Source organism: Parasteatoda tepidariorum, chromosome 1 (genome assembly GCF_043381705.1).
Source record: "Parasteatoda tepidariorum isolate YZ-2023 chromosome 1, CAS_Ptep_4.0, whole genome shotgun sequence".
Taxonomy (NCBI): domain Eukaryota; kingdom Metazoa; phylum Arthropoda; class Arachnida; order Araneae; family Theridiidae; genus Parasteatoda; species Parasteatoda tepidariorum.
Genome location: NC_092204.1, coordinates 61,452,855 through 61,479,374, shown reverse-complemented (window position 1 = coordinate 61,479,374; position 26,520 = coordinate 61,452,855). Strand labels below are relative to the sequence as shown.

The window sequence follows — 26,520 nt, the reverse complement described above, 5'->3', positions numbered from 1 at the left end:
GATTAGATTTATTTTAGATGTATGTATAACAATATAACTATTTACTACATTTTAAACGTAGTTTAAAGGAGTTGGGATCATGGCAAATAATATTCAGATATATTAGCCCGACTTTAAATAAAACAAATATCATAAGCTCGAATTTATGATGATCCTGATGATCCTGATGATTTTCTTGGTTTAAGTAGAATAGTTTGAAAATAAAACACTATTTATGTATTAACTGTTTTTTCAGGGTGATTAGATTTATTTTAGATGTATGTATAATGCTATAACAATATAACTATTTACTACATTTTAAACGTAGTTTAAAGGAGTTGGGATCATGGCAAATATTATTCAGATATATTAGCCCGACTTTAAATAAAACAAATATCATAAGCTCGAATTTATGAGCCCAAATTAATACTGGAATTTTTTTTCTAGAACAAAAAATTGAAATTAATTTGTCTGTGGTTTCTTTTAATTTTCCTTGAAGAAAAAGTTTCAGAATAAATCTATGTACAGTGTGCTGAATAAAAAAAAATTGAGTAAAACAACTTGATCTAATGATTGGATATTCATTTTCTAGGACTCCATCTTAATGGTTCGAGGGGGTAACTTCAAATAATCGTAAGTAGTAAGTGCAGACGATATTTTAAGTTGCAAAATTTGACACAAAAACTAGACTTCCTCTGAATAAACATACCACTTTTTAGACAGATTCGGATTTCTCACCCTCAAAATATATGGGGTAGCCGTAATCAGGGAAATGTGATCCCAATAGTTTGGTCAGGAGAGCAGTAAAAAGTTTGGACCCCTTAATGCTAAATTTAAATTTTGTGTATTTCATCATATCTCGAGAATTTTTTTAATGAATTGAAAAATTTTCCCACTCCATTATAGTATTTGTTTATCAAAAGATAATTCCATTCAAAATGCAACTTTTAAAAACGGTATACAATAGTTGTAAGGTATACAATGCTTTATATTTTTAAAGAATGTAATTTTAAACGATGAAATATAAATTTTTAGCAAAAAGCTCCTGAGAAATTGAATTTTTAAAAAGTTCTATTTTTAAAATTCTATTAGGTACTTAGGAATTATTCTACCGATTTCCCTCAAATTTCGTATTTTCAAAATGTTTTACCTATTATTAAATAAAACAATAAAAATTTATTTCAAGTTAATATTTGAATGGAATTATCTCTGGATAAACAAACTTCATAACCGTGATCAAAAGTTCTTCAAGTCGCTTAAGAACTTCCAGAGATAAGCCAGATATGCAAAAAAGCGAAATTAATATTTTGGAGTCTAAATTTTGGATCACACTCCTCAAACACTTGGGACAATATTTCCCATATTGCAGCTACCTTCTACATTTTGGATGCTACCCCTAGAAATCCAAATCCGTTAAAAAAAGGTATTCAGAGAAAGTATGTTTGTGTGTCTGATTTCATAACTTAAAATATCGTTAGCACTAATTAACTATCATATTTGAGATCCGGTCATTAGATCAAAAGTTATTCAGAGTGATCCGATTTTTTAGCACTGTATATGTACTTTTAACAATTGAATTGACTTTTTTTTAAAATTTTACACAAATGTGGTTAAAGTTAAAAGCACTGTGTATGGGAATATTAAGTTCTATTACTTTCTGGATACTTATTTCAAAGGTTTTTCTGATTGATCTTCACATGAAAGAAAGCCTAGAATTTCTTTAAAGTATACATTTATTATAGACTTTTAAATGAAGCAAAACTTTTGTATATTGTTTTTGAACTACCAAATTCTGATTAAAATTAGGAAAATATACCAACATAATATCTATCTAGAGTTATAAGAAAACATAACGAGAGAGAGAAAAACAAACTGCTCGGTATATTTATTCTGTCAGTAACTCTGCATCACTATTTGACCCATCGAGTGTGTAATTGGGCATTCTTTTTTCCATGAAGTCTACAATGATTATTACGTGATGTGAATAGTCCAAAATACGCCTCATTTAATCAATGGTTCCTAACTGAGTTAGCGATTTTCTCTATTCTTCTGCCCACTTCATTTAGAAAAGAATGTTTATATTCATCTTCAATCATTACATACGGGTTATTGAGCTAACTCTTTTTGATGTGCAATTGCTGTGAGTAAAAATAATGGTTAATTGCTTGCATTTTTAAATAGAGCTATTGCGTTAGTTTTATTTAATTAATAATGAATTTTTTTTCCGAAACTACATGAAATCTTAAATGAATAATCCCAAGAAACCGAAGCGGAAAGATATACTGGATGATATAAAATTCCATTTGCTAAGTAAAAAAATAAAAGTCGACATATTTTTTAAAGTGCTCAAGAAAAGGAACCCCTTCTCATGACTAGCTAAACACGAATGAATAAAGGTGATTCGAGCCAGAAAATGCAAAGTTGCCATCGAAAAACTGGAAGAAATTAAGAAGAAAACAAAACTAGAGAAATTGCGGTAACAGAGAGTAAAGCAAAAAATTGAAAATAAATAAATGTGAGAAGGAGACGGGGGAGGCAGATCAGGGTAAAATGCATTTCCATCCGTTATGGAGCGAATGTGAGGACATCATGTCGTTTCAGTATTTATCAGTATCACCTAGAATGAAACAAGACTCTAGGGTTTTAAATGAGCCGATATGACAGGATTGGGTAAAATTTTGTCATTATTAAAATTGAAGTTCATGCCCAAGATTCCAAAAATGTGCGACGAAGGATGTTTTTACCTCATTCTTGGTAGCCTTTCATCCCTTCAGTGGGTCGATAAATGAGTACCAAGCATGCTTGGGAACTAAACATTGGGGGCTCCACGTTCGGTTGACCACCTGACCAGAACATCTGCTCCTGCACCCCAGAGCCCAAGGTCAAGGAAACTGAGATGGGCACAGTAGGCCTTGGCCCTCTATGGGTTGTCGCGCCGTTGAGTTTTTTTTTTAGTATGATGATATATTTATTTTACTGAAAAATCAATTTTACTTTAAGTTATAATTTTTCTAACAGTTAAGTTTTATTAATAAAAAAGCTAAAAGCTATTAGTAATTTTTATCTCTACATATAACAGAAAACTATATTTTAACAGCAAATCATGGAATTCCTTTTTGCTTTGCTATTTATTANTGATTGATCTTCACATGAAAGAAAGCCTAGAATTTCTTTAAAGTATACATTTATTATAGACTTTTAAATGAAGCAAAACTTTTGTATATTGTTTTTGAACTACCAAATTCTGATTAAAATTAGGAAAATATACCAACATAATATCTATCTAGAGTTATAAGAAAACATAACGAGAGAGAGAAAAACAAACTGCTCGGTATATTTATTCTGTCAGTAACTCTGCATCACTATTTGACCCATCGAGTGTGTAATTGGGCATTCTTTTTTCCATGAAGTCTACAATGATTATTACGTGATGTGAATAGTCCAAAATACGCCTCATTTAATCAATGGTTCCTAACTGAGTTAGCGATTTTCTCTATTCTTCTGCCCACTTCATTTAGAAAAGAATGTTTATATTCATCTTCAATCATTACATACGGGTTATTGAGCTAATTTTTTTGATGTGCAATTGCTGTGAGTGAAAATAATGGTTAATTGGTTGCATTTTTAAATAGAACTATTGCGTTAGTTTTATTTAATTCATAATGAATTTTTTTTCCGAAACTACAGGAAATCTTAAATGCATAATCCCAATAAACCGAAGCGGAAAGATATACTGGATGATATAAAACTTCATTTGCTAAACAAAAAAATGAAAGTCGACATATTTTTTAAAGCGCTCAAAAACAGGAACCCCTTCTCATGACTCGCTAAACGCGAATGAATAAATGTGATTTGAGCCAGAAAATGCAAAGTTGCCTTCGAAAAACTGGAGGAAATTAAGAAGAAAACAAAACTAGAAAAATTGCGGTATCAGAGAGTAAAATAAAAAATTGAAAATAAATAAATGTGAATAAGAGGCGAGAGAGGCAGATCAGGGTAAAATGCATTTCCATCCGTTATGGAGCGGTGGTGAGGACATCGTTATCAGTATTCAGATGAATGAAACAAGATTCTAGGGTTTTAAAATGAGCCGATATAACAGGATTGGGTAAAATTTTGGCAGTATCAAAATAGAATTTTATGCCCTAGATTCCAGAAATGTGGGACAAAAGATGTTTTATCTCATTCTTGATAGCGGTCGTATCTATCGTTTTCATTATTAAGAATTCGCTAAGTCAAATATTTCCACACGTTGTTGGGATCTTGGGCACAAATTCAATTTATGCATGAAAGATATGTTCAGATTACAGTCTTTACTTACATTGATTCAATTATAATATTAAACAATCATTCGTTTATTTTCTCATTTCTTAAATTAAACGCTTATTTACATAGTGTATATGAGGCAAAAATTGTCAACTAGGAAATTTACTCACCATTTTATTAATAAATAGCAAATTTTTATTTAATCTCTCAAGTGCTAACGTTGCACCAACAGTATCTTAATTCATACTTTGTTAGGTAGTCTGTTAGATTGTCCGGTAAACTGTTGCCATCTGAACGGTAAAATTAGCAAATGAATGATTTAAGTACCTTATGTTTTGTTTTATTAACTAGAATTGTGTTTTTTTTTTCTCATCACCTCATACACGGAGAAAAATTTTACAAGAATTTTTCTCCGTGTATGATGATATATTGACGCCAGATCCGTGTCAGTACTTTATGTTTTGTTTTATTAACTAGAATTGTGTTTTTTTTTCTTTCTCATCACCTCATACACGGAGAAAAATTTTACAAGAATTTTTCTCCGTGTATGATGATATATTGACGCCGTGTATGATGATATATTGACGCCGAGGATCGAACCAGATCCCTGGTTCGATCCTTGGGACGGGCACGGTTGATTTAGCCTTTCATCCCTTCAGTGGGTCGATAAATGAGTACCAAGCATGCTTGGGAACTAAACACTGGGGGTTCCGCGTTCGGTTGACCACCTGACCGGAACATCTGCTCCTGCACCCCAGAGCCCAAGGTCAAGAAAACTGAGATGGGCACAGTAGGCCGTGGCCCTCTATGGGCTGTCGCACGGTTGAGTTTTTTTTTTTAGTATGATGATATATTTATTTTACTGAAAAATCAATTTTACTTTAAGTTATAATTTTCCTAACAGCTAAATTTTTTAAATAAAAAAGCTAAAAGTAAAATAATTTTTATCTCTACATATAACAGAAACTATTTCTTAACAGAAAATCATAGAATTCCTTTTAGCTGTGCTTTTTATTAGACTAAGTTTGAATAGTATTAACTAAAAAAAAGAAAAAAAAGATAGAAAAAGAAACACTTAGTAGTCTGTAAACGAGTTGGTATCAAAAGAGGGATATTATTTATAGACAAAATTAACTGGGTACATAATATATCATTTAAGTATGTTTTCATCTACGTATGTTGGCCACAGATGGAACTACGATAATGAATTATATGAAGAATGTTACAGATTGTTTGAAGGGAATTGTTTGATCAGAGATTAAAGGATCCATTTTACCCCAATGTGATTTAACTCTCTAATCCACGGTCTAAAGCCTAATTGATTGAAGTATCTCTAATGGGAAATTCTCATTCATGTCCACACAAGTTTTACTACAATTTATGTCTCAAATTTCCACTTCGGAAAGCATCTGCCGAGTTTCAAGCAATTTTCGAACGATGGTACGAATGAGTAATTTCGTGTTGCAATTAAAATTGTATTTAAATTAAATTGTCATGCACTAATGAAGAGTAAGAAGTAATTACTTTCATTGTAAATGATTTAAGTGACACATACGGATATGAGGTAGTTCAAGTGTAAAGATGACATTAATTAGTGTAAATATGACATTAATTAGCATACATATCAAAATAATAAGATTGTTAAAAATAATATAATGATGTTTTCTACCGATGCATGGAACTGGAAATTAGAATTGCGCATTTAATTGTAAATAAAAGTGCCAAGCCACTTACACGACGTTATTGCACTGTATAAAATTACAGAAGAAAGTACCGGCTCTCAGGGTGACGGCACTTTTTTTATCGGAAGGTCCAATTACACAGGACTATGATACGGAACAAAGAATCTGACAAACCATAGTTTTTATACTATAATAAATAAAGTAAAATCACTGAATCAGTCTAATTAAATAAATACTACTGAAAAATTGCGGTATAAACTTTATGGTAAAAACAAATTTGACGTAAAAATTTGTTTTTACGGATGATGCACCAAGAATGCCGGGTTTTTGTGCTGTAATTTGATCAGGAATTTTTCACAGTATTGTCCGTTAAGGGTTTAAATAGTTCACATGTATCGCGCGAAATAATCTAATATGTAGTGGGTAAAAAAAAACAGAGTTTTATAAAAAAAAAAAATTCTTTTTGATTTAAAGAAAGCTAATTGTTATCCGTTTACAAATTTTCGAAGAATATCTAAGCTATTATTAATCTAACAGATTTATTATACATATTTTTTAATTAATTTTCTTATTTAGAAACTAATATGCTATGGGAAGGTCAAACATGACCTTTTATTTTTAAATGAAAGGGTTGTTTTATGGTTCCTTTGGCAGAATTGAAGATAAAGCTATTTCTGTTCCTGCTGTATTTAAATTTAATTGTCAAGAGTTAAAATAGCTCCCATGTACTGAGCAAAATTATTGAACATAATGATGTTGAAAAAAATACTAGAACTTGTTAAGAAACACCATTCTTGATTTAAAGAAAGGTAATTGAAGTTCACAAACATATTTACTAGAATAATTTAGCTACTAATTATTTAAAAGATTTATTACCGATATTTTTTAATGCATTTTGACACTAATGTCCTATGGAAGTGTCAAATATGACCCTTTATTTTCAAAGCAAAGGATTATTTTACGGTTCCATTGGCAGAATTGAAAATGAAGCTACTTCTGTTCCTGCTGACAAAGTCCCAAATATCGTATTCTTTGTCACCAACTCTGAATAAAAAAAAACTTTTTGACTTCTTTTCGATAAAAAAGAGCCATCACAGTTTCGTGATCTGAATTAGTTTAGCAGGTACATTTTCAAAGACTACTTTTCTTTTGTCATTTTGTTTTTTCAAATATTTTTACTTCTAAATCTGCAGTGACTGATATGACGCATTTTTCTGTTTTCTTAAGATCAAAATTAGGGTGATTTAAAATTAATTTCACTAAATGGCACAAATAATTCTTAATGCTTTTTTTGAAGTATTAAACTTGCTTTTAAATTGTATCACAAATCAGTAAAAAACTAATAAGTTTTAATATTAAAGGGTTCTGGAATTTAATGAAATATTTTCGAATAATCCTTGCTTGATAATAAAAAAAAACGAATATAGAATTTGAATTTCATTTGCTGTTACTTAGTGATAAGTAGCTATATATTTATAATCATCAGAAAATCAGAAATAATACTAATTTTTGATGTGGTTCTATCAAAGATAGGTATTATTATTCAACAATGACAAGGTGGTGAGTTTCGAGAAACCTTAACCAATTAATCGCGCTCGAAATATGAGTGTATTTCTTTTGATAAGAATTCCAAACTGGCTTACCATTCCGATTCTTTAATTCACTACAATAGAAAGCTCTTTAAATAAATCAGGCTTTTTATTCATTTTTCTTTCTGAAATACGCTAAATAAGGTGAAAACTCTCTGTTATGGACACTCCTGCAAAGCGGACGCCTCTCAATACGGACGAATTTTTAATTCCCCGGGAATCTTCTATGAATAAATCATTATGTACATGCTCAGCAAAGCAGACACTTCCGTGACCGGACGCGGACAGTCATTTTGGATCTGAAACGTTATTTTCTATCTCTTTAAACACTACTTTCTAAATTTGAAAAAAAAAGAAAAAAACAATTTTTGCTTTAAATTGCAAGAAAAATAAATGCAATTTTCCACCATTTTTAAAGAATATAAATTTTTTGCCTTATCCATAACTAAAAATATTGTTAAGCTATTTCACTACTGAAGAATCACTGTCACCTTACCTTATCCCTGTAAAGAAAAGAGAGAAAATGAGACAGTTCTCCTGATATAATTCGAACAGCTGCATCTTTTGATCTTTTCCTCTGGACCACACAGGTTTTGAGACCCCTCAAGTTGAAATGACATCTTAAATGCTCTCAATGCTCCATCCCCATTGAAAATTTCTTTAATTTTCCTATCAATTTGAAGACTGTATTTAACACAGCTGGGGTAAAAAAGAGAACAGAAATATAATCTTTGGCGTGTTCATATAAATGAAACACTTCTTAAGGCACTAGACAGTTGGTCAATTGTGAATAATCAACTCCATAGGTCCTTATGACTTAACTGCGAATGACTGTGAATCGTGGAAGGTTTACTTTCTAGAAGGTATTAGACATGTTCCCTATCAAATGATAGGTAGGTGTAAGGGGATGTAAACCTAATAATTGAAACCGTCGGAGAATTGAAAGCTTCTATTCAGTATCATATGTCTGACTTGAGTATCTATGCTAATAGGAAAATTATATTCATTTATCAGTAGTTACATCGAGAATTATGCATTTATATCAAACTTCTTTATGTATTCTTTTTTCATCTTTCTTAAAGTTTAAATAAATATCCTTGTAGATAGTTATTGTAGATTATTTAATTATTTCTTCATCTTTCAATACATTCTAAAAACAATTAACAGCGTTAAACTTCGTTATTAGGGTACCCTTCCCGTAAGCGGACAACTCTCATAAACGGACAGTTTTTTCGGTCCCAAGGATGTCCGCTTAATGGAGATTTTACTGTATACTCACTTTCTTTTGTTTCTTTTTCACTTCGATTTTTTTGCCCTCTTTTCCAAAATAACTGAAACAAACTTTCCTTATATCGCCTTGCTCGCACTTTGCACACACTAAATTATGATGTGAGATCTATATATTTATTTCGTTTGACTAAATTTTTTGTTTACAGTTAATCGATCATTATCGTCTGCTGTAATTGAAAAACCTACACTTACGCAGTATTTCATTTTCTGAAATATGAAGNAGAATTGAAAATGAAGCTACTTCTGTTCCTGCTGACAAAGTCCCAAATATCGTATTCTTTGTCACCAACTCTGAATAAAAAAAAACTTTTTGACTTCTTTTCGATAAAAAAGAGCCATCACAGTTTCGTGATCTGAATTAGTTTAGCAGGTATATTTTCAAAGACTACTTTTCTTTTGTCATTTTGTTTTTTTAAATATTTTTACTTCTAAATCTGCAGTGACTGATATGACACATTTTTCTGTTTTCTTAAGATCAAAATTAGGGTGATTTAAAATTAGTTTTACTAAATGGCACAGATAATTTTTATTACTTTTTTGAAGTATTAAACTTGTTTTTAAATTGCAGCAAAAATCAGTAAAAAACTAATAATTTTTAATATTAAAGGGTTCTTGAATTTAATGAAATATTTTCGAATAATCCTTGCTTGATAATAAAAAAGAAGAATATAGAATTTGAATTTCATTTGCTGTTACTTAGTGATGAGTAGCTATATATTTATAAGCATCAGAAAATCAGAAATAATTCTAATTTTTGATGTGGTTCTATCAAAGATATGTATTATTATTCAGCAATGACAAGGTGGCGAGCTTCTAGAAACCATAGCCGAATAAATCTCTTTCTAGTGCCCTACGCGCGAAATATGAGTGTATTTCTTTTGATGAAAATTCCAAACTGGCTTACCATTCCGATTCTTTAATTCACTACTGTAAGTAGAAAGCTCTTTAAATAAGCAAGATTTTTTATTCATTTCTTCTTTCTGAAATACGCTAAATAAGGTGAAAACTTCCTGTTATGGACACTCCTGCAAAACGGACGCATCTCAATACTGACACATTTTAAATTCCCCTTGAATCTTCTCTGAATAAATCATTATGTACATTCTCAGCAAAGCAGGCACCATAACTAAAAATCCATAACTAAAAATATTGTTAAGCTATTTTTTTTCCGAAGAATCCCTGTCACCTTGCCTTATCCTTGTAAGGAAAGGAGAGACAATGAGACAATTCTCCTGAAATAATTTGGATAGCTGCATCTTTTGGTCTTTTCATCTGGACCACACAGGTTTTGAGACACCTCAAGTCGAAATGACATCTTAAATGTTCTCAATGCTTCTTCCCCATTGAAAATTTCTTTAATTTTCCTATCAATTTGAAGACTGTATTTAACACAGCTGGGGTAAAAAAGAGAACAGGAATATAATCTTTGACGTGTTCATATAAATGAAACACTTGTTAAGACATTTGACAGCTGGTCAATTGTGAATAGTCAACTCCATAGGTCCTTATGACTTAACTGCGAATGACCGTGACTTGAATGACCGTGAATGAAGGTTTACTTTCAAGAAGGTATTAACCATGTTTCCCATCAAATGATAGGTAGGTGTAAGGGGATGTAAACCTAATAATTGAAATCGACTGAGGACTGAAAGCTCCTACTCAGTATCATATGTCTGACTTGAGTATCTATGCTAATAGGAAAATTATATTCATTTATTAGTAGTTACATCTAGCATTATGCATTTATACCAAACTTCTTTATATATTCTTTTTTTTTTTAAATCTTTCTTAAAGTTTAAATCAATATCCTTGTAGATAGTCATTGTAAAGTATTTAATTATTTCTTCATCTTTCAATATATTCTAAAAATAATTAACAGAGTTAAATTTCGTTATTAGGGTACCCTTCCCGTAATTGGTCAATTCTCAGAAACGGACAGTTTTTTTGGTCCCAAGGATGTCCGCGTAACGGAGATTTTACTGTATATTCACTTTCTTTCGTTTCTTTTTCACTTCGATTTTCTTCTTGCCTTCTTTTCCAAAATCGCTGAAACAAATTTTCCTTAAATTTAAATAATAATTTTCCTTTTCTTGCTCGCACTTTGCATACACTGAATCATGATGTGAGATCTATATATTTATTTCGTTTGACTAAATTTTTTGTTTACAGTTAATCGATCATTATCGTCTGCTGTAATTGAAAAACCTACACTTACGCAGTATTTCATTTTCTGAAATATGAAGTTAGAAAAGAATCATTCTTTTATCTTAATTAAGAATTTTTTATAGTACTTTTACGTGTATCCACAAGTGTATAACTATATACTTTTAAACTAACAAAACTCGTAAATTATATTCCTTGAAAAAGTGGAAAACAATTTACATTACCTAGTGAAAGTTGTTACATTCTGCATTATTCATTTAAAATTCAAACGCAATCTTTAAATTTTAAAAACAAGAGTGACCATTTTTTTACTTAATACTGTCATTATTACTTCTTTAAGATATTATCCACTGATATAAGTTCGTTATAAATCGTTTGCACTGTATTTATTGATTTAAAATATAAATCGATAGTAGAACAGTCAACTTCTACATTTTTTTAAACAAAGCAAGCGATAATTATTTTTAGTAATATTTTTTTGACTATTTTCATAGATTTTTTCTGGCAACAAATAAATTTTTGGAAGAAATTTACAGATAAAAAATACAGATATTTTTGATCTTTAAATTCTTTTTATTTATTAAGATAGTGTTCCTCATTTACATGAGCAAATAAGTTTAAGTCAACATTTAATAACGATGTCTAAAAATAAAATTGCTAAAAAAGCAAAGAATTTTAGACAGAATTACAGACCGAATCAACAGAAATTTAATCATTTCTTACAGAGTAATATTGCAAAATCTCTTGGTAAGTTGGATGCAATTGTCGTTTCTTTAGAATGTAGCTAATAAAATAAAAACTTGAAATATCCCAGCACAAAGAAAAATTTAAATATCCTAGTTTGACTAGAAAAATATAAAATGTCTTGCTTAATGTAGTTCATTTTCTCTATTAAAAGAATTTTTTTTACTATTAAAATATGTGCTTTTCTTAATAAAAGTTGATGGTAAAGAACAATAATGCAGTACTATAGAAAAAAATCTTTTAAAAATACCGAATGCTGTCAACCAAGTAATGAAAAAAAAGACATATAGTTTAAAAAAAATGCGATTAACAACATGTTTTAAAAATTATATTAGAATGTTTATTAAGATTGTCAATAAATTGTTATTAGTGTTTGTTTTTCAGCGTTTGTTATACAATATCATAAATTGTATTCAGCGTTTCTTATTAGCTTTTTGTTTTTTTAATTTTTTTTAAAATATATTTTTTTACTATATTTAATTTTAAAACAATCGATGCAAGTTTCATTCCTGATAATGAAAGCGCTAAATGCTTATACTTAGCATAAATTTATATTTTGAGGGACATATGACATGTGATGATTTTCGTAATTTTATTTTAAGACAGATTATTTATGTAAAAATACTTTTACTGTTGCTTTTAAAACTTTACCGTTAGATGTATATTCAAATATATAAATTTGAAAACGTTTACAAAATTAAAAGGAAAAAACTTCTATGGGATATAATTTGAAAATAATTAAAAAAACCAAAATGTTAATCATGGAATAGAACGCGAATGTTGGAATTTGTTTTTTTTTTCGTTATGCAGCATAAATATTTTTTGTAAGTAAGATGTTTCTACATTTTTGATCTAAAAAGTTTGATAACTATTTTGTGTGATTTATTCCATACATATTTAGTAAATTTAATTTTGAAAATATAAATAAAAACTAATTTATAATTCTTGTTCGAAAGCTAGAAAGAAGGAATAAATTAAAAAGAAATATTTATTCTATTAAGAGAAGATTATATCATGGATTATTAAAATTTTGTTGATAATAAATATTTTTTTTACTAGAACTACGATGTAATTTTGCTTACATTTTCATGAATAAATTAAAACCAAAAAAAATACTGCAAAGTAAAAAAAAATTAGTTAGTAAATTAAATCGATTTAAATTACAGTTTTTTAAAATATATTTATTTTAATTAATAAAAATAATAAGACATCTATCAATTTTCTTTAATATTTAAAATTAAAATGTTATAAAAGAAACAATTTAAATTAAAAAAACAATATTTTATAAACTGCTTAAAATCCACACTAGTTATCTATCTTTTTAGATCAGATTTCTAGAATTATAAATCAAATGTCAAAGGAGGAATTTGAAGCCTCAATTTCTTAGTTAAAGAGCGGATAGATTAACAGTTATGACACAAATCCACGGGAACAGGAAAGTAAATGAATTAATAGTATAAGCAAATTTCAACATTATTCAAGGTTTTCAACCATGCTCTGTAATTTAATCTTAATTTAGTTTCAATGCAAATTTTTCAGACGTACATTAACCTTGTTAGTTCTTACCAAAATATTTTCTTTGAAGACTGAAATCACTTTGAATTATAGAACATGCCATAAAATGTTTTTTTAAAGATTTGTTTAGTCTCTTAGAATTCTTTGAGTATTGAATTTAAAATTTGATAATTTTTTTAAATTATTGATTTGTTTATTAATTTAAAAGGCTTAGTAATACCTAAAGTTAGCTATAGGAATCTATTAAATTATAACTAGGTATAAGAATCTGAAAGATTTATTTTCATAATGAACTGTTTTTATAGTTACGGTGACTAAGTAATAATTTATTTTTGTGCTTTTAATAGTTTATTTAAAATTGCTAAAGTTTAATTTTAATAATTATACGAAAATATTTTCTTAGACACGGCCTTCAATTTCACCAGGATAAGACTGTTTGGCTGCGAAAAACATAGCGATCAGGCGAAACTGGATAACCTGGAAGGTACATTTTAAACATTTATTTATATTGTGATTGTTATAAGAAATTGAAAGCATAAACTTATAAGATGTTTTTATTGCTATTTATTTTTTTTAAATGTAGAGATTTTCTTGAAATTTAAAAAATTGTATAAGATGTTTCATTTTGCTTTTCTTAAATATCTGATTAAAAGAGTATAATGTTAGGTTTTTCTTCTTTTACTTTTTATAGTTTACTGCAATTTATGGCTGTGGTATTAGTTTCAAACAAATACTCATAATCGTTATAGATTACTATCGCAACATCTAAAAATTATTTATGTTTATAAGAATAAATAATATATAATTATTTAACTCAAAAATATTTTTAAATTATAAAAATGCACGTAATATTATAATATAAGCACGAATTATAAACGTCTGTTTATAAAATTTACATTAAATCGCAGGAAATTCGTAAAAATGATTAAATATAAGTGTAGTATTTATAAGTATATTATTAAATAAAATGTTAGAATGCCAAAGCTTCCTTTCTATTAAAAAGCTAATAAAATCAAACTTTTAAGTCTTAGATTAAGAGAAAATACTATTCTTCTCATATAGTTGCAGCCAAATTAAGAAGCAAGGCTCATTAAAAAGTAAATGAATTCATAGATTGCTGAGTATTTACTTATAGATTTGCTAAGTATGATTAATTTTTATTTTCCCGATTATCAAATTGAAATAAATTCAGACCCTTATATCAAGTTTCAATTTGATATATTTGAGATTTGACTTATTAAGGAAGTTATTTAACTATTTTCCATTAAAAGTCGTTTAAACGAGTTTGGAAAATGATTTCGTAGTAATTCGCTTTCTTTGTTTTCGTAGATCATAGAATTATGTTTTAAAATCTAGGGTCTTAATAAATGAGCTTTGTAATTTTTAATTTGTAACCATAAGAAGTGTTTAATTAGTTTTTTGTTTGTTTTAGATTTACTTCGTGAAAAATATCCTGAATTGATAATTGATCAATTCTTAAAGAACTATGTAAGTTATGGAGGTTAAAACATTAAGTTAACTTTTCTTTTCTTAAAGTTAGTTTTAATCCTAGTATTTACAAAAATTCAGTTTAATAACAGTACCAAAACCTTGTTTCAGGCTATGTCTTTATGAATTTTTTTTATTGTCTAATATTTCAAGTATCATCACATTTGAATAATTTGCGCATCAGATAAATCGCTCCGTTTCTGCCTTAAGCTGATGATAGTAATGTTTTCTGATTTTCTCGGACACCCTTTATCTACTGCTGCAATGCATGTGAGTGCAGATAATTTTCGTGAATTAAGTATTCTGTTGTTTTTGAATGCGTAGGTTATACTTTTTACAACTAGCTGGACCTTTTGAAGCATGTATATAGTTCGATCACTGTTGATCCCGAGTTGAAAGCAGAGGAATATAGTTGAGGGATGCGATAAATTTCATGGCCATCTTATCATCAACTTCGAAAGAAATAGCCACATAAAAAGAGGAGACATGATCAGTTTTCATTAATGTATATTGGCTTATCAAGGATCACACGCTGTAAGAAATTCCGGATTAAAGTAGGGTGAAAAATTCCGGAACTCAGGGTGCCATAACAAGTTATTTTTCAGATTATTTTACTATCAACTTCATTTTTATCGAAACGCGTTACGGACCAAAAAATTTGATATATCGTAATTTTTACAGTAATGAATACAGTAAAAATCTTTGAATCATGCTAATGAAATAAATATTACGGTACAATATTCTACGGTAAAAATGGACTCTACTGTTAAATGGGGTTTTGCGGGAAAAATAAATTATGAATGATGCATTCAAAGTTCCGATACTTTATACCGTAATTTGATCCAAAATGTTTTACAAGGTAGGATCCTTAAAAAATTAGAAATAGGTATATAAAGCAAGAAATTAAGAATTATTTCAGTAAATAAGTCTTCATCACCACGCTTATTATCTCCAAATAAATAATTCTAGTTACGAAATCTTTTGGTCCGTAAATGGCTTTCGCTTCCTATTTTTTAGATGAAAGCTTTCAATATTGAAATCATTTTTTAACACTTTTTGTGAACCGTATAAACCCTACATATTATAATTATATTCTACAGACTAACATATTTTCCGACAAAACTCTATAAGCCCGGCTTGATAGAACCTTACATATTATCCGATGCTACATATTTAGAATTTGATCAATATCAAAGTGTTATCTGTGGAGACGTATGCAATACCACAACTGAAAATGGTGACTGAATGAGGTGTGTAAGGTGCATGAAATTGCTCTATGAAATATGTTCAAACTTTGAAAACCTTTGCCAAAAATGGGAGAGAATTTTTTCATAAGTGATTGATTAAATCTGTACATTAGATTTTGTTAAGATTCTTTTTACTTATTGTCCAAGATAAAATTCACTTTTTATAGCTTATTGTAAGTGTTAACTACATGAAATATTATTTTCTGTATTCACTTTTCTTTCACTGTATTGGATGTCCACCTCACCATTATATTAAGGAAAGATGGCCACTGGTTAGTTTAAATTTAAACAATTTTATAATATCTGTTTTCAATGTACCATTAATTTTTGCTTAAATCATGTTGATTACATGTATGAGATTGCTTGTATCTTTATTCTAAAAACTTTCTTTTTCATTTTGAAGAAGGCATGGTCATCTCTCCCAGACTTACCTTAAATATAGTTATATTTTCATACGAAAATGTGACAGAGGTATTGAAAAAATGGCAAATGTACCTGCATTTTTTATGTCTTAACCAATATGCTTGATAAATTTTTATGCTGCTCAACGATTAAATATTTTTGTAATTAATTTTGTTAATCGCACTCACTAATTTCTCATATTTTTTCTATTAAAATTTGCAGCAGGACTAGTTTATTTTTTAAATATAAATACTCCGATAAATTTGCTTAAATATCCATGAGGTAACTGAGCTCTACGGTTCTAGTTTTACTAATATGGACAGCATTGCTTACATTTTGACAGATCGGAATATATTAATTTTAACCACGCATTTAATATTTTTTACGAATCTAAGATAATTTTTAAAATTAAATGAGCCTTAAAAGGAATTTTTGGACATAATAGGATTTTTGATCAATNAACAAACCAGTATTTTGTTGGCGTCAGCGGGACGTTGACGTCCCGCTGACGCTCAGATAAGGCGCTTGTCCTAAGAAACCAGACCTTAAACCAATATGCTTGATAAATTTTTATGTTGCTCAACGATTAAATATTTTTGTAATTAATTTTGTTAATCGCACTCACTAATTTCACATATTTTTTCTATTAAAATTTGCAGCAAGACTAGTTTATTTTTTAAATATAAATACTCCGATAAATTTGCTTAAATATCCATAAGGTAACTGAGCTCTACGGTTCTAGTTTTACTAATATGGACAGCATTGTTTACATTTTGACAGATCGGAATATATTAATTTTAACCACGCATTTAATATTTTTTCCGAATCTAAGATAATTTTTAAAATTAAATGAGCCTTAAAAGGAATTTTTGGACATAATAGGATTTTTGATCAATAATCGTTCATGATTGTGACACTAATAATGTAATTGTAATTCGTTTCTTATGTATCTTGCAGAAAAGGAGAAATTTTACGGACAAGAAACAAGCTATCAAAGGACTTATATGCAAAGCTAATGAGCATGATATTAACTTGAGTAACATGTTATTATCAGAAGGAGTAAATGTTGAACTAGAAGATTTTGGAGAAAAATATAGTAGGTTTTTCAAATTATATTTTCATTTATTATCTTTTGTAAGCTGTTTTTGAAATTATTTTAATTGCATAGCATATTTTACGTGGCAAAAAAGGAAGATCTGCTTTAATTAGAAATTTTAATAGCGATTTGAGCACAACTTTTACTACATATCATTCTAAGCTTTATTTAAAATTATTAAAAATAATAAATGTTCGTCATCACGTGCTTGTAAGTTTAAATTAGTAAATTAATATGCTGTAACAACATATATTCTGCTTGTTACTATTTTATAACTGTATTCAAAGGAATATAAGATGTACTTGTGCTGCAGAGCAATAAAGCTAAAGATAACATTTTCCAGAAATACACAGGAGCGGACCAAATTGAATAAAATATATTGTAAAAAAATTAATATCCCTGAATCTTTATTTTTGCTGTTTTTGAACTTTTAATTTTATTCCTTTTTATAATTTGATGGTATAAAAGTATTGATTATACAGATATAGTAGATTTTGTAGATTATATAGATATAGTAGATTTTATAGATTATATAATATAGATTACATAGCTTTGAAATTCAAAAATTTATAGTTAAAAACATTTTGCAAATATCGACTTATTTGTAAGTAAAAATATTTTTATTAAGTAAAAAGAAAAACAATTTTCTGCATAATGTATTAAAGCACACGATAAAAAATCTGTTAAGTTTCCAGAAAAAAAACCCTGTCAGTTGAAGTACCTGTATAAAAACATTTATCACAGTTGTACTGTTATATGTTATACTGCTATTTAAAAACGGACGCCTGTTTTTTAAACAGATAAGGACCTACTGTTTCCTTTTTTATTTTTATTTTTATTTTTTACCAAAACGGAGGTGAGAGCGCCATCTCCTGAGTCATGACAGCTCTAATTTTTGGTTATGAGGAGATGTCTTAAACTGTCTTTATCTTAAAGTCTTACTTATTGAACTCATATTTAAGTGTGACAAAGTTTAAAACTATAGTTTCACGCCCTTATTAAAATGTCTGGCAATTTAATTTACTGAAAAATAATATTTAAAGACAAAAAATAATCAGATACAGTATCAATTTGAATCTTATGTGAATCATTATGTGAATCTCAACACGAATCTCAATTTTACTTATACGATGTTCAGAACAGCAAAATAATTTCTGAAAAGTAAAAGAAAGTTTCGAAAATAATCGTGAAAGGATTTAAAAATATAAAGTTATGTTACGATAAGTAAAATCACATAGCAAAAACTAGAATTTGATTTGACAGTTTTAATGCGTTTATGGTTTAGGTATAAATATAGGAAAAAAAATACGTAAAACAAAAAAAATTAAAAAAAAAAGAAACTGGAGTTTTTTTACAAAGCGCAGGAAACGATTAAAAACGAAAAAATCAGTTTTTATCTTGAATCAAGTATTTTTAAGTATTTTTTTTTGTAGGATTTACAGTCATTTTTACGGTGTATCTCAATAAAGCTGATGAAGTTTAAGGCCTGAATATTAATTACAATTTTTATTATTTATATATTTTTATTGTAACGATTATTAAAATCTTGTTGTATATAAGAAGCAGTTTGATTTCATATATTTTTATTTGTAATTTAATATTTGGTTTTAACTAATTATTTTCCAAAGCTTTCATTATTTTTTGCTTTTCTCAAGTAACATTACTAAATGCTTGTTTTCTTAGCACGCAATAATATGTTTTTCAAATCTATTTATTTAGGGAATTTGGAACAAAAAAAATATCCAGAGAGAAATCTTAAGAGGAAACGTTACGATGAGGATTATGTCGCAAGTGAAGATGACCTATTGCGTAATTGTTTTTATTAAATTTTATTAAAATTTAATTAATTAGCACTTGTTAAATTATGTATTTTTTTAAAAAATATATTAAATCAGAGCATTCATTCTTTAAAAGGTTTCAAGATTTTATTTTTTGTTTTAGCACTTTTATGAAAAAATATTACGTTTTTTTAGTCAAAATGCATAACTAAATGTTTTAAAATATCTAACACAATTATATTTTTATTTAAAATAAGTTAAAAATCTGATTTTCTACTTTTCATTTGTATGATTTAAAATAGATTAAAATTCAACTTTTGTGTAAAAATAATTAAAATGATGTATAATGAAAGGTAATAAAATAAGTTATTGAAAATGCATTCATTGAAATAATGAAGTAACTCTATAAAGAGTGATCAATATTCTTATTAATTTTTAAAAAGTTCAGATAATCCCAGAAATTGCTTTATCTCAAGTTTATCATAAAATTGTCAATAAATGCTACTTTTATAGGATAAATTATATTTTTTTAGAATGAATTTCATGAATTTGTTTAGACTCAGTATTTATACATGTTTTTTTATAAATAATGTTAAGTGATATATTTTTTTGTTAATTTAAATAAGTTTTGCGGTTACTAAGTAAATTTTTATGAAGCCTGACAAATGGTGTATAATGGCTTAGCGTCATATTTTGTAGTAGGTTCTTTAGTCTTAACATATTTTGGTTTTAGGAAAGCTATTAAGAAATTCCTCTTATTCAGTTTTCTGTTGTATTTTACTTTTCTTCAATATTTTATTAAACTTGAATTGCATTGCTATTTACTTTATCGTTTCAGAAAATTTTCTTTTATAAACAAGAATGTAAATTTTTGAAAGAATTAACTTATTTTTCTAATTCAATTAATTTTTCAACATTTATAATAGAATGCAGAAAAAAAAGAAAAAAAAATTATTAAAAAAGTAAAAAAAAATGAAGTTAATGTTAGGAAAACATCAATATTTTAAAATTAAAATTTTGTTCTTGTTAATTTTTTAAATTTTAATGTTTTTGCCTTTAAAAAAATTTTATAATGTCGGATGCAAAATTAAAAATTTCCTTACGCTTTTTAATGATATTTTTTATTTTCTTGGTAAGATTGTGATGATTGTGATAAAGATTATGAAGGAATATGTCCCATTCATGGGCCCATGCTGTGGATTTGTGATAAGAAAGTAAATGATATTTACATAATTTTTGTTTAAGCATTATCAAATGATAGTACTACTATATTATTCATAATAAATGTTCAATACATCTCAGATTTCTTGTATCACTGGGTGAAGTAAGGTAACTTTTTCTGAGTAAATTTTGGATGCTGCTTTTAGCAACATAGTTTTGAATTTGATAGTTAATTTTTGTGTCATTAGTAGTGAAATTTTGATTACATACATTATTGTTATGCGAGTTTTTAATGCGAGTTTATAAAACTTCACTTATATTTAAGATAATTTCTTCATGAGTTTTAATAACATTTATCACAAAACTAATATTTTTGAACTGCACTCTTTGCGAATAAATAAGTGAACAAACTTAAAAATAATCTAAAATGGTACAGTGAATTGAACAGTCAGCCCGATTTTGAGTTTACGTTTATTGATGTTCAGCTCCGTAGCCTTGTAATTTAAAATCCAATCCAGAAGACAAGGGAACTCCTGGATCAAGTTTTAGTAGAAATTAGCCTTCGTGGAGGACTTTTTGATGGAACTAACCCGCATTTGAGTTACATGGGGAGGAACAAAACAAAAACCTTCCAAGATTGGCCAAATAACAAGGGGACTCTTACCCGTGATCCGTCTTCCATTGAGGATATTTTACGTCAGCCTTGTGGTCGGCGCAAGCCGGATGCGGAATTTGCATCGACCAGCCATCCCTGGGATTCGAACCCGGTTCACCTCATTTGAAGGCGAATGCTCTATCACTTGAGCCATCACGTCTCAAAATAGTATCGTGGTTTTCTTCGCTGATTATATTTAAATTTTAATTTCTTTCTATATTGTTAGATTTATTGTTATTTTTCTCATATAGGGTGACAAAGGCCACCAAAAATGTTCAAAACAACACGGCTTTCATTATACCCAGGGTAAAACTGAAGTCTGGGACCCTAAGTGATGTTTATATTAGGGACTGGTTAATGAATAAATTATTTTTGATTGTACGAAAATGTTGTTATTTTCTTTAGTTTGAAGATTGATTTACACAATTAATAAGAAGTTTCATTCAAACAAATACAAATGCAAACAATACAAACTAAATGCTTAATATTTAAGTAGCTCTTTTTCATTGAACAGTAAATGCCTATTACTTTCGTAATATGCATTTGCTAATCTATAGTTTGCTAATCTATAATTTGTTTCAAAACTTTTCAGTTTTGAAGCAAATTGAAATATTGTCCTAATAGTTCAGTTTTGAATATATATATAGCATAAGAAAGAGAAGCACCCAGAATAACTTTTGTTTTAATGATTGGATTTTCATGTTCTAGGACTTTGTCTTATTGATTCGTGTGTCTCACCTTATATATGCTAATTAGCAAGAGCAGACTATATTTCAATTTCTGGAAATTAGATCCAAAAGAGTACTTTCTCAAACGAAACATATTTTTTCCTGCATGGATTTAAATTTCTTACGTCAAAGATATGAGGATATGGGGGTAGCAGCAATCTGAAAAATATTGTCCTAATAGTTTGATTAAAGGAGCAGTCAAAAGTTTGGAACCCCTTTAATGTTGATTTTTCTTTTTCCATATTTTAAGGCATCTCGATCAGCTTTTAAGTAAGTTGAAAAGTTTCTGCAGACAGTTGTAAAATTCTTTTGTCCATGGAATATTTCTTGCAAAAAATAATTTTTAATAATTATTTGTTATATTTCATTATTTTGTTTAATAATAGTCAAAAAAATTTGAATTGTAGGTGTTAAGTTTTACATAATTGTAACTAAAAATTTTATATGAAAAAATACAAAATTGGTCGAATAATTCTTGTAAAGGCAAATTTTAAGTATTGTATACGATATAATTTTGAAAGTTTGACAAATCAGAAACTATTCGGTGGATTGTACTCAAATTTTTAGTTTCGTGATATTAAATTACATTCTTAAAAATAATGTAAAAATTTTTAGACCTTTTTTTATTCACGATTTTTTAAGATCAAATAATAAATAATTATTAAAAGTTATTTTTTGCATGAAGCTATTTTCGAAAAAACAAATTTCGTAATTGTTTGCTTTTTCAAGTTACTTAGAGCATAATAATTGTGAAATAAATGAAATTAAAAAATATTTGTTATGAAGTATTTATATAATGATATTCAAAAAGTTCAGAGATATTCATGTAAAATATAAATCTCTCTATACTTATATAAAATATCTCTGAAATGCCTAAAACAAAAAACTACGAGAATAGAGCAAAAATAAAGGTACAATGGACGTAGTTCAGTTTCAGTTCCATAAACAAGATCTTTCCTCTGTGTCAAAACGTCAAAAGAATGTTTTTCGTTATAGAACAGAAACTAAACTACGCCCATTGTACTTTTATTTGTGCTCTATTCTCGCTGTTTTTTGGGTTAATTTACATAGAAAAAAGTATACACTATCCTTTGTTGGAAATCTGAAATAAATTTAAATATTCTTAATGTAACAATAAAATTATTTAAATTGAAATTTTCCGAACATTATTTATATTATTCTTAAATGGCATAAATGTTTTCTTGTTTGCAGTAAATTAAGAGACTATTTCGTTGAAACCATTTCGATGCAATTTGTACATTACATCAAAATTAATTACATCATTATTAGTATAGAGGACAATATAATGAAATTATTAGATTACTAATTAAATTTTTAATCTTGCGACTACCGGTAATTACATTAAATATTGCAATTAACATTAACTTAAATTTTAGATTTGCTTCGTGAATTGGTTTTTCATCTATTTAAAGCGGTTAGTTTTAATATATTTATTTTGTGTTATATATAATTATATTAGACTTTTACCTTTTAATGTAATTATTTGAATTACTTTACAAAGATACCTAAAAAGACTCAAGATCGGGCAATAAAAACTCTTCCGGCTATTTTGTCGATTGGGAAATCGAGCATGCCAGATGCAGGCTTCGGGGTATGGACAGAAGTGTTTCTTCCAAAAGGATTAGTTTTTGGACCTTACAAAGGCAGTATTCTTAAAGATCACAAAGAAGCTGAAAAAAGCGGATATGCTTGGAAGGTATTCACTTATGATAAAATTAAATGGCTAGAATGAATAATACACTTTGCTTTTAAGAGTTCAGTAAGTTAACTAATCTTCTTTCAGATATGGAATGGAAAGAAAGTGCACCATTATGTTGAAGCTGTAGAAAAAGATGTCGCCAACTGGCTTCGTTTTGTGAATTGTGCAGATCGTGAAGAGAGGCAAAATTTGTTTGCATTTCAATTTGAGAAGAAAATATTTTATAAAACGTACAAGCCAATACTTCCGTCTTCAGAGTTACTCGTGTGGTACGGGGATGAGTACGGTGAAGATCTCGGTTTCATTAAAGAGCCAGTGTTCAAAAACAAGCCTACAGGTATAGTGAAATTAATTATAATTTACTCAAGTTTCCATGAAGAATTAAACCTATAAAATTAAATCAAACATATTGTTTAAAATTCCGAATCAAATAACGGAAAAATCCATTTTTACCGAAACATGTTAAGGGACAAAAATTTGATGAATTATAATTTTTACAGTAATATTCACCATTACTGTATAATGTAAAACTCTAGATTTTTTATCGTGTTGACAGTTTTAAAGTATTGAGACTTTAGCCTTGGAACATACGGTCCAACTATTTGATGAATGTTTAGGTTAAGGTTAGTAATCATTTCAGCCAATCAGTCCAATTATATGAAGAATGTTTAGTTTAAGGATAGAATTCATTTCAGCCAATCAGTTCAATTATGTATGAATGTTCATTTTAAGGTTTGTAATAATTTCTGTCAAATAAAAATTTCTTTACCTTTTTTTAAAATAGCTAGTTTTAAAATTTAATAGATGTACATTTTTTTCAACTAGGTAGCGAATTAGTAAGTTTTTAAATAAGTAATTAATTAGTAGTGAGTTTTTAAGCAATTAAATATCTTTCAAAGTTTCAGAAAGCAAATGTTGTTTTTAAATACTTAGGAAACAATAACAGAGAGATAAATATTTTTTGTTTATTAGTGGTTATTTTATCGAATTGTGAATGTATAAAAATGAACTGCGAAAAAGTAATTTTAGTATAACAGTTGTCTTATTTATAGATATTCACGTGGTTTTAGTAGATTTTAAAAAATGTGATTATTATAATATTATTGTATACACTATGTCATTATTATACTATTAGTCTAATATTAGGAGTTTGAATAAAATTCTTTTTTTTTATTAATAACATATATCTAAGATCGAAATGAAAAATATTAAAGTATTTCCTGGAAAAAATTATAACGTATGGATTTGTTCAGTATTAGCCATTTTTTATAAAGCATATTTGAAATATTTCCTTATAATTATAAAAGTTTCGTTACCTAAATCACAGTATTTGGGAACATTCTTACTGTATACTTCTTATAAATGCTACGGAAGGATAAAAGAAACATTATGAACTGCTTTTAAATCATTATTTGACTGTTCCTAAAATTTATTTACTTCAGTATTTTGAAACATTTAAATGATACCTCTTTTACATAAATGATGAAAAATGCATCAGTAAAAATATAGTCTTAGATAGTAAAAATTCAGCTTTAATTATGCTAGTCGGAACCTGAAAGTCGCATTGCGTCTAGTTGCTCCCATTGAGATATCTTTGATAATATTTCAAAAGACAAAATCATTATTGTTGTTATTTTTGTAACCATTAAAATATGTAGCTCGAAATAGTTTTATTAAAAAAAGTTTGGTAACTAATTCTAAGGTGTAGTCTGAAATTTTCTAAACTATGGAATAGATGATTGTTCTTTAAAGAAATATTTTTGTCTTAAACAGACCAGTTTTAGTGACAAGAAAAACTGTTGTTTATTTTTTTGCAGAGGGAATCACATGCTAATACGTAATAATCAATGTTGAATTCAATTCAATTAAAGAAAAGGCTAGTGTTTTTTTATATACAAATATTATTTATTCATGACAGTAAGAAAACATTTTATTCTGTTTAGATGCTGAATCATTCAATGGGCACAGGTACAATACACGGCAAAAATTCTTTAAGTCTTTGAGCACTTTGGATGTGTCCCCAAATACGAAACTTTCAAATGATTGCTTTGAAGACATTCCAACACGAATTCCTTCTCAACGAAAATCAGAACTTGTTAATAACTCTGAACTTTCTCCTGGAATAAAAAAGAATCAAATATCGAGATTTAAAAATAACAGAAAAGTATCACAAAAAATCAAATGCCAAATAGAAGGTGAGATTGAAGAAAGACGAGGTTATCTATGCGTGCATACTCGTACTAGCAACGACAATATCAGTAGCAATATTTTTAGCAATGTAAAAATTCCACAAAATGAGAAACCATTTAAATGCTCTGATTGTAAGGATGCTTTTAGGGTATCCTCCCATTTGGAGAGGCACATCTCTTTAAAACACAATCTCAATTTTTCGCATATGTGTCCAATATGCTTCAGGGGTTTTATGTCCGAACAAATATTAAACGAACACGCAAATTTGATACATAAAACAGAATTAGAAATAATCATTGAAGAACTTTTGCAAGAACTTAAACAATGACTGTCTCTTTATCTAGAATGAGGAATGAGCTAAGTTAATTCAATTCATTGTAATTTAGAATGGTTTAAATTAAGCAAAAACTTTATTTGCATAGATTATAATAACCTTTGTTATTTGATATGTGTAATTTTTTTGATGTAGCAGTTGATTTGTTTTTTTTCATTTTAATTTCATTAAATGGAACTGCTTTAAAGAGTGTTTGATATCAATTTCATTTTGCAAAAAACACAATAATATGTTAACACAATAATATGTTATCTTTTTATATTAAATATGTTTCTCATGTTTATTTATTAATAAATTATTTTAGTATGCAGAGTTTGCTTTACTATAGCTATTATCGAATAATTTTAAATGAGTTTAATGCTTGGAGTTATGATAGCTATGATTAATATGTTTGTCGTAGTATTTAATTAACTGCCCCCAAAAAGATGTTTTTAAAATAAAATATGCATTCTATTACATATTGGATTAATATTATAGAGATAAAAAAGTGAAA

The 26,520-nt window shown here is 28.0% G+C and overlaps 1 protein-coding gene across 1 annotated transcript; it reads left to right on the top strand.

Moving 5' to 3' along the window:
* The first annotated feature begins 11,528 nt into the window (after positions 1-11,528).
* On the top strand, positions 11,529-26,189 carry LOC107452641 (histone-lysine N-methyltransferase PRDM9-like). Its single transcript, XM_043039284.2, has 9 exons — positions 11,529-11,716; positions 13,632-13,712; positions 14,661-14,716; positions 17,323-17,461; positions 19,181-19,270; positions 20,377-20,453; positions 23,306-23,500; positions 23,588-23,840; positions 25,447-26,189. Exons 1-9 carry the CDS (start codon positions 11,608-11,610, stop codon positions 26,019-26,021), a joined length of 1,575 nt encoding a protein of 524 aa, XP_042895218.1. The 5' UTR covers positions 11,529-11,607; the 3' UTR covers positions 26,022-26,189.
* The last annotated feature ends 331 nt before the right edge of the window (positions 26,190-26,520 follow it).